This window comes from Gossypium hirsutum, chromosome A10, assembly GCF_007990345.1.
Source record: "Gossypium hirsutum isolate 1008001.06 chromosome A10, Gossypium_hirsutum_v2.1, whole genome shotgun sequence".
Classification (NCBI taxonomy): Eukaryota; Viridiplantae; Streptophyta; class Magnoliopsida; order Malvales; family Malvaceae; genus Gossypium; species Gossypium hirsutum.
In genome coordinates this window covers 113,995,939-114,005,814 of record NC_053433.1, presented here as the reverse complement: position 1 = coordinate 114,005,814, position 9,876 = coordinate 113,995,939, and the positions used below count along the sequence as shown (strand labels likewise).

The 9,876-nt window shown below is 38.5% G+C and overlaps 1 protein-coding gene across 1 annotated transcript; it reads right to left on the bottom strand.

Annotated features, from left to right (window-relative positions):
• Positions 1 to 462: 462 nt before the first annotated feature.
• Positions 463 to 3,661, bottom strand: LOC121208118 (uncharacterized). The gene is made up of 6 exons (XM_041078616.1): positions 3,091 to 3,661; positions 2,576 to 2,859; positions 2,219 to 2,506; positions 1,928 to 2,065; positions 937 to 1,459; positions 463 to 533 (listed from the first exon to the last, which is right to left on the bottom strand). The coding sequence occupies exons 1-6, from the start codon at positions 3,659 to 3,661 to the stop codon at positions 463 to 465; spliced, it is 1,875 nt and encodes a 624-aa protein (XP_040934550.1).
• Positions 3,662 to 9,876: the final 6,215 nt, after the last annotated feature.

Below are 9,876 nucleotides of genomic sequence, written 5' to 3'. Positions count from 1 at the left end.
CACCAAAATGTCTATGTGTGGCAGAGGGAAATTATCTTTGGGGCTAGCTTTGTTTAAATCTCTGTAATCAACACACATTCGTACATTCCCGTCTTTCTTAGGAACTGGTACAATGTTAGCTACCCATTCGGAGTATTTCACTTCTTGCAAGAATCTTGCATCGAACTGCTTCTTGACTTCATCCTTTATTTTCAGAATAATATCTGGCCTCATTCTTCGCTACTTCTGTTGGACTGGCTTACAATCCTGTCTTATCGGAAGACGATGTACTACAATATCGGTACTCAATCCGGGCATATCCTGATATGACCAGACGAAGATATCCTTGAACTCTCAAAGCAACTCAACAAGATCACGCCTTGTATCCTCGGTAATCAGTGTTCCAATTTTCAACTCATTCCCTTCTTCTAGGGCTACATTCTCTATTACCTCTTTCTCATGTGGCATGATTTGTTTCTCCTCCTACTTTACCATTCTTAACAGATCAAGAGATACATCATAATCTTGAACATCTTCAAAATCCTGAGGTTCCTCTAAACATATGTCTTATTCGCAAGAGAAATCAGGAGTTGCAGTATCGGTACTCATATCATTGATATCTAGGGACCTATGGGGGTATGAAAGAATATACAAAGAATGAATAAATCTAAGAATGATTGTTTATGTGCTACGAATAAAAGAATAAGAATTGCCAAAATTTAAAGGAATATTGGTTAATAAAAATGAAACAATACTCGTTTAAATTGATAAAAGTTATGTTTTATTTAAATAATAGTAAATGAACATAGCCTATTTCACAAATGTAATCTTACTACTCCTAGGCCCTAGAGTAACAGACATGTTTCGAGAATTACTTTGAAAAGTTCTTAAATACTATAGGAAGGTCTTCCGCAGTCCAATTGTTCAGAGAGCTCCCCAGTTCGTAAGGGCGAATGCCCTCGAGGTTTCCTTGCTCCAATCCCTCATCGTGTATAGCATTAATTTGATGACTTTCTTCTACTAGTAATCCACCTAACTTAAAGGATTTGGATATAGGTGGGAATGTCATCGGCTCCCACTTCACTTCTCCTCCGTTCAGACGTGCCTTTCTTCTCGCTTGACGTTTCTCAATCTCTTGCCTCTTGTGCTTATGGTCTAGCCTGAAGCCCAAACCAAAGCGATCTTTCTTCTCAATCAGTTTTGGGATTTGAATCCCTCCTTGCAACTGTCTTCCTAGTCCTTTTCCTGGCAATGCCCCTTTCCCCATCATCATTTTCAGGGCCATCCTTCTGGCTCTAGACATTTTGGGTACCGGCACCTCACTTTCTTCAAAAATGAAGGTTGCATTGATGATTTCTAAAGAGTGAAAAGAACACTCAATAGCCTCCTCATTTGCCTCGACATAAGGGGCCTTGCTAGTGACTGCTGCTATAATGTCCTCTTCCGCGTTGATGGTTATTAACCGTCCATCTGTCACTAACTTCAATTTTTGGTGCAATGAGGAAGGCACCGCTCCTGCCGAGTGTATCAATGGCCTCCCCAATAAACAATTATAGGAGGGCTTGATATCCATCACCAAGAAATCAACTTCATAGGTATTTGGCCCAATTTCGAAATGGATGTCGATTCGTCCCATCACTTTTCTTTCAATTCCATCAAAGGCTCTTACCACATTATGACATGTTTTCATATCCGAACTGTCAATGGGTAATCTGTTCAAGGTGGATAATGGCAGGACGTTCAAAGCAGACCCATTATCAACGAGTGCACTTGGCAGCGTATATCCTTTGCACCGAGTAGTGATGTGCAAGGCTTTGGTTGACCCTATACCCCCAGGTGGAATTTCATCATCATTGAAATAGATGAAATTGTTAGCACTGATGTTATTTACCAACCGATCCAATTTGTTAATGGATATGTCGTGGGTGACATATGTTTCGTTAAGCACCTGTAATAATGCATCCCGATGCACCTTAGAACTCAGAAGCAAGGCTAATACTGATATACGCACTGGCTGCTTACGCAACTGCTCGACCACACTATACTCGCTATGCTTAAGGAACTTTAAGAACTCCTTAGCCTCCTCCTAATTTACTGGCTCATTGATGGGTATTTCAGTCTCTTTCTTGTCCCATCACTTTTTTTTTTCAATTCTATCAAAGGCTCTTACCACATTATGACATGTTTTCATATGCGAACTATCAATGGGTAATCTGTTCAAGGTGGATAATGGCAGGACGTTCAAAGCAGACCCATTATCAACGAGTGCACTTGGCAGCGTGTATCCTTTGCACCGAGTAGTGATGTGCAAGGCTTTGGTTGACCCTATACCCCCAAGTGGAATTTTATCATCATTGAAATAGATGAAATTGTCAGCACTGATGTTATTTACCAACCGATCCAATTTGTTAATGGATATGTCGTGGGTGGCATATGTTTCGTTAAGCACCTTCAATAATGCATCCCGACGCACCTCAGAACTCAGAAACAAGGCTAATTCTGATATACACACTGGCTGCTTACGCAACTGCTCGACCACACTATACTCGCTATGCTTAAGGAACTTTAAGAACTCCTTAGCCTTCTACTCATTTACTGGCTCATTGATGGGTATTCCAATCTCTTTCTCTTTCTCAACCTCGACACTTTTTTCCTTTGTGGGCTCCACTCTAACGGCCCTCGTATCATAACGTTTCCCACTCCGCGTATGGGAACCTTCATTTTGCACACCCCTAGATGCACTGGCTATACTCTCCCCCTCAAGTACTGTTACACTGCAATCATAACTCCATGGCACCCTCTTGTCATCCTTGTAAGGGAAAGGATTGGGTTTATGGATGACAACTCTGGGCCCGGTTTGCGCCTCCACTTCATTATTCCCTAGTAGGGAAATAATAATTCTTGGCCGGTAGGTTTCTTGTCGTTCATTTCCCAATACACATATTTGTTTTTCGTAAAAACTACCCTAAAAAATCTGTAGCTCTTTGTTAACCATAAGGCCTTGCACCATGGCCTTGAACTCCTTACAATTTTGGATCATATGACCTATCTCTCTATAGAATTCGCAATAATTCCCTATTCCTCTTCTACCTTCTCCAGAGGTCAACATACCTCTCTTCACCATCTCCCATATTACTTTCATGGGTGTCTTCACCTCAGCAATATCCTCCTTGATTTTTCCTTCCCTTATTTCATCGATGGCATTCACTTCTTGATTGCCATGATCTGGTAACGGATTTTCAGTACTAGGGGTACTGTCGAATTTCACAACCCCCATCTTGATAAGCTTTTCCACGGCCTTCTTGAATCCGGTGCAGTTTTCAATCGAATGCCCCGGTATTCCCACGTGATATTCGCATTTAGCATTTACATCATACCATTTAGGGTACGGTGGTTGCAGCAGTTTCAAGTGAAATGGAGCAATGGCATGTGCATCGTATAAGCTTTGATAAAGCTCACGATACGTCACAGGGATAGGCGTGAATTGTATCCTCTCTGAATTTTGTCTTGTACCCGATTCCTGTCTTTGAGTACTTTGTTGCTCTGTTTTAGGTTGAGCAATTGTGACTGCCCTTGAGTTGAGGCTATTCATATTATTCACCTCATTGTTCTTTTTCCTTGGGGCCGATTTTTTAGCCACTTCCCCCTCGATTTTACCGCCTCTCACGGCATTCTCAATCATCTCACCTGCCATAACTATATCCGCGAAACTTTTCGTGGTACTTCCAATCATGTGAGTGATGAGTGGCGCCTTCAAAGTGTTGATAAATAACATGGTGGTCTCATTTTCCAACAATGGTGGTTGTACTTGCATTTCCACCTCCCTCCATCGTTGTGCATATTGCCTAAAACTTTCATTAGGCTTTTTCTCCATGTTTTGAAGTGTAATCCTATCTGGCGTCTTATCAGTCATATGGTTGTACTGTTGCATGAAGGCCTATTCCAGATCTCTCCATGAACTGATTCTTGTACGGCTCAACTGATTGTACCATCTAACCGCTGCTCCTACTAAGTTGTCTTGAAAACAATGGATCAATAATTGATCATTGTTCACATATCCAGTCATTCTCTTACAAAACATTGTTATGTGTGCCTCTGAACAAGTAATCCCGTTGTACTTTTCAAACTCTGGCATCTTAAATTTATGAGGAAGCACTAAATCTGGGACCAAACTTAAGTCTTTGGCATCAATCCCATGATGACTACCAGTGCCTTCCAAAACCCTAAACTTCTCTTCTAACCACTTGCAGCGATTCTCCAATTATTTTGCGGATTTAGTTGCCATTCTTTCCTTCTCCATCAAATCCAAATCAGGAGTGATAGGGTTGATCGAGCTATCACCCAAATTATTTCCCAACCCAGATGGGAAGTTTATGGGGATTCCAGCATCAACTGGCCCATGTTGAGGCCTCACGGTGACAGATGGCCTTCTAGGAGGTGCCTCGGTCTGCAGTGGCACGTGAGGCGGACTAAAGCCTGGAGGAAGACCTTTATTCTCCTCTTCAGTGATCGCCATGGGAGCTTTTCCTTTATCAGTGGCTCTCAACAGCTGAGCCATTTCAGCCATCATGTTCCTCTGAGCCTCTAGCATTTACTCCCCCATTTCATTCTGCATTTTGGCTAACTGTTCTTGCATTTGGTCTTGCATATCTTTTTGTAATTGCTCGAACCTTTGATCCATACTCTTAGTTTTAGTGCGAGTGCCGATGTGTGATTTCTAGATTTTCCTTTCTAGCTTTGGAAGTAAACTTTAACTAATTAGGGTCTTTCTATAACTTTGAATGCAAATGATGTGATGAAATGCTATGAGATGCAAATGCATGAATACAAAAAGGATATCGATTCTGGTTCAACTTCATTAAGAAAATTTTATTTAGAAAAAGAATATCTTTACATATAAGAGGATTACAAATACGCTTTCGCCCTAAGGCCCAAAGTTTTAACTCTATCTAATAAAAGGGCTAACTCTCGTCCTATATCCGACGACGATGAATACATCAGACTCAATACATTAGCTTGAATTGCCAAGTCTTGCACATATTCAGCAACCTCTCGAATCTGGGCTATAGCCTCACCAATGACATGATCCCTTTCTCTGACCTGTCCTCTAGCCTGATGAAGCTCTCCCTTCAGATAATCTTCTTACGCCTTGAGCTGCTCAACCCGGAGTTCACCGTCATGCAATGCCACTTCCAAATCCTCAACCTTGCTTTTTAGCTCCTTTAACTCAACCGTAGAATTATGGTTTTGGTGCCAATGTAGGGATCTTCCAAGCTCAGCTACCTTAGTCTTTAACCCTTTATTCTCTTCCTCTAATGCCAAATTCTGCACCTGCATCTTTTGGAACTTCCTCTCCCAATACTCAGCTCTAGCTTTTTCCTCTTGGACCTCTTTCTACAACTGATCTGAAGATCCCCCTACTCTCGCTCTCCCCAAGAATACTTGTGCCCTTTTGTAATGCTCCTTTAGATCATCTCGATCTTCCTCAATCTTCTTTTTTTCTTTCCTCTCTTTCTCGACCTCCATCTTTTAAACGTTGACGTCCAAGCTCAAGTACATCTTTTTTTCCTCGAGCTTTTCTACCCTCTTCTCGAACTACAAGCTCTTTCTCTCGAACTCTTGCTTCATAATTTCTAACTCTGAGGGCCTTACTTGCAAATATTCCTCTATCGGTCGAGTTCCTTCCACGCTTGGCTTAGGGATGTTATCATTAACCCTTTTGTCTCTCTATTCAACGTATTCTGGTGTGCTTGCAGGGGTAATAGCTACTCCTTTCAACCGAAAAGTCTCTTTCCAAGCACTAGAAACTTCACTAACCTTCCTCTTGTAATTGGCTCCTCTGTATACAAACTCACTTTGAGCTAATCCCTGAGTTGCTGGTACGAACTGCCGTAATCCATGCTGCCTCAGCACGAGCAAAGGGGCATAACCAATGGCACCCCAAATTCCCAACAGGGGGACCCAATCAAAACTGCTGCATCGGTAAAGAACCTCCCCAGGAATCATCCACGGAGCCCTCCACTCGATATCTTTCAACTGAAGGTCTTAAAGTAGTGCTATCCAATTCTCTTCTAGAATATCAACTCTCTTAGTTGCAGCTGCTATGTCTTTCAACGGTGAATAATCCTCGAAGAAGACCCGAAAAATCACCATATCTATCAACAGGAAATGACTGTAGAACCAAGCCAAAAGTAACTGAGCACACCCTATAAACCTGCCAGCACCAGCTCTCCTACATGCATCTAAAGACCTGAATGTTTCCGCCAACATTGCAGGGACAGAAGTGACCTTTTTACTGAGTCGATGAAAAAGATCCGTGGTTGCTTCATCCACATATCCCAAAGCCCTAGGGAAACCATCAGACCATACAGACTTAAGGCAAAAACATCTACCTTCTTCGTCTCATCGGGGTGTGTCAGAATCAACTCTTTCAAAGCGTCCCACGAAATGCACTTGCACTCACCCTTTTCTTTAATTCGGGCCGTGGTCCACTGCTCGCTCATCCCCGTAATAATCATCAATTTTTTCCAAAAGGTAGGGACACAGGCAGCCCGAGAATAGATCCTATCGTTCTGAAATCTGGGACAACGAAGCAAGGCAGTGTACTCCTCCACAGTAGGTACCAAGTCTACTTCCCCAAAAGTGAAACAACTGTACGCCGGGTTCCAAAACTGAGCAAGGGCCCGGAATAAGTGATCGTCTACCTGAACATCGAGCAAGTAAGGTAAGTCCCCGTAATTATCGTAAAATAACTACTTGGTCTTTTTGTCCCACTGATCCCAAATTTCCTTAAGCTCTTAGAGATTATTCTACGTGACACTAATACGAGTGTAATCTGGCAGCTCCGACACGTATCCCTCAGCTATACTATTTCCCTTTTCTAGTTGAGTTTGCTCAGACCATCTATGGACATTGACGTTGCCCTCCATTCTATCAAGAAGTCCGTTCTCCATAATAAAACTTCCTAACTTAGAAACTGACCGTGAATCGATACCTTTTAAATGCAAAATGACATGCACAAAAGAAAGAAAATAGTTAGTATCATATGATATTAATAAACACAAAGATAACCTAAGTATAATTCTATCTATATTGAGCTCTTACAATTTTTCTATATGTGGTTTGTTTCTAAAATTTGAGGTACCCGAACCAGCAGATTCCTTGATCCTCACCCATTATAGGCTCATTTGAATCGAGTTCAGTTCAGGGAAATACATTTCCCTATGGTTACACGAAGATGAAAATCTCACGAAACCATAGGTACGGATGTATCCCGAAAGTGATCCACTATCCTGCACGGAGGCGAAAACCTCACGAAGGCGTAGCTTCTCACTCCTACTTAAGGGTGTGACCACAACGGTCATGCAAATGCAATGCATATCAGAATATAGCAACACATGCAATAATACAAACACATGTAATGCAAAGAGGATTAAATTTTAAAATTTTTAATTTCTGACATTAGGACAAGAGATAATCAATTACACGGCTTGACTCTCTTATTAGTCCCCAGTGGAGTCGCTAAGCTGTCGAAACCATTTTTAAATTGAGTTTTGAAAATGGGAATCGACTTTAAGAAAAACGAAAACGGGAGTCGCCACCAATCTTTTTAGGTGTGATTGGATCACCTTATAAAATGTTTTGTTTTAAAATATTAATTTTGGTCTACGGAAGTCGAGAAAACGGATTCGGGAGTCGGTTATGTACGAGGAAGGATTAGCACCCTCGTAACGCCCAAAAATTGGTACCTAATTGATTATCAAGTGTCTTTAATGTCAGAAAAAACAAAATTAAGATGCAATCCTCTTTAAAATATTTTGATTTTGAAAATTGAGATTCGCTTGTATCAAAATATTGACACTAAGTTAGCCCCCTTTTTTTGAAATCCCTATCTCGAAACGACAAAACACCACATCCAATAAGTTAGGACACAACGCTTTAAAATTCCAAGACAGTTGCTCGTATTTTGAAAACCTTAAAAAATTTAGAAGGATATTTGACTATTCGAACTCAACGAGAAAAGTTGCAACCCAATAAGTTAGGGCACTACTTTTTCGAAGCTTCCAAACACCAAGCATTGCCTTCTTATTTTTTGAAAACTTTGAAGTCTCTTTTTTAAAACCGATGCATGAAGGAGCGCATTAACATAATAAAACATAACATACAAGATAGCATATTATAGTAATAGGTAAATAAAAGCATAATAACAATAACATAAATGTCATACATTAATTAATATATATATAATAGAAATATAAAAATATGGCAAATTTTAAATAAGTAAAATATACATACAAGAAAACAACATATATCAAAGAAGAATAGATAAAACATATAAATGTGTAATTCAACATATATATATTAATAAACCAAAAAAAATGATGCATGATGTATAATTGTATAAAAACAAAACAAGACAAACAAATACAATAATATATAAAAATAATAATAATAATAATGTAGTAACATATGTTATTAAGCAATCAACACTTCATAAAATCATGAAAATAGCATTTAATACATGGACAATTTATAATATTTTAAAAAAAATAAAAGGTTTAATAAAATAAAGTGAGTAATTTGGATATATGTGTATATAATTAAAATACAATTTAGATATGGGTGATAATAATATGTTATAGATAAACTTTTAATTTTAAGATAAAATAATAAAAAATTATGGTATTGTATTATATCAAATAATATAAACATTTAATAATACATAAAATATAATATTTAATAGTGAATTTTAAAATAGATAATATATAATAGTATATAAAAATAATAAAAATGAAATAATTTATAATATATAATATAAAAATGTAAGTTTTTAAAATAATGTATAATATAAATAAATATATAAGATATATAAGTTAAAATATAATATATAATAATAATTTACAAATTTTGAAAATATAATAATATAATAAATAATATATATAATAAATTAAAAATAAGTTTAAAAGTATATAAAAAAAGGGGTGAAATTAAAACGAATTAAAATTTATAGGGTTATTTTTTTAAAAGAATAGAAATCGAGGGCCACTTGGAAAACACGTTTGGATTAATGGACTCACCGGACAATTTGCCCTAATCCCCAAAACGGCATTGTTTCCCTAGTTAAGCCTTAAAAGGCCATTTAGGACTAAATTGAAACAGATACAAACTGTTAGGACCAAATCATAAATAAAATAAAGCATGATTATAAACACACAAAAAGGTGAAAGGACTGATTGGGTAATTAACCCAATTCTCAAAATCACGCGAATCCTCCCCGGGTAATCGGGTCAACGCGCGGATCCTTAGCCTTAATACGACGTCGTTTTAAGCTTATTGGATTAAGCTAAAACGGCGTCGTTCTGTTGTGGCTATATAAGCCAAACTATTGGTTTTAAATCATTTTGAATCGGTTCTGGAAAAAAAAAACTCTCTGAAAGAGAGTTGGGGAGGGGTATTCGGAAGGTCATCGGACCTCCATCTAGGGGTCTGTATGCGCTCACGCGCCCTCGTCATCTCCACCGCATACGGTGGTTGGAGGTTTAAAAACCTCACCTTTCAATGCCGATTAAAGGTATTGCTTTCTCCTTTCATTATTTGCAGTATATATACGTACATATATTTAAAAAAATTCACCTTTGTTTATTCAATCGATTGAGATGCTTGCTGTGTATATGTATGCGAGAATAAATTCTTTTGCTGAATCTCTAAATTTTTATTGATTCTCTCTATGTGTATTTTTCGGAACGTAAGTCCCTTTACATCATTTTATTTGGGCTTTTATAGCCACTGCTTTATTACATAAACTGGGAAAGAAATCTTCGATTTCTTTCCATTTCTTGTCTACTGTATCCACCGTATCTTTGATTGTGATCTGCTGAAATCCTTTTATTTTAGTTT

Bases quoted from the DNA above. Each gene is read 5' to 3' on its own strand.
- LOC121208118 (XM_041078616.1), bottom strand. From the start codon at position 3,661: ATGATTGAGAATGCCGTGAGAGGCGGTAAAATCGAGGGGGAAGTGGCT. The intron at 2,860-3,090 runs GTATGTTGACCT...TTTCCCTACTAG, and splicing joins ATGGGAGATGGTGAAGAGAG to GGAATAATGAAGTGGAGGCG. The intron at 534-936 runs GCATTCGCCCTT...ACATATGTTTAG, and splicing joins GGAGCAAGGAAACCTCGAGG to AGGAACCTCAGGATTTTGAA.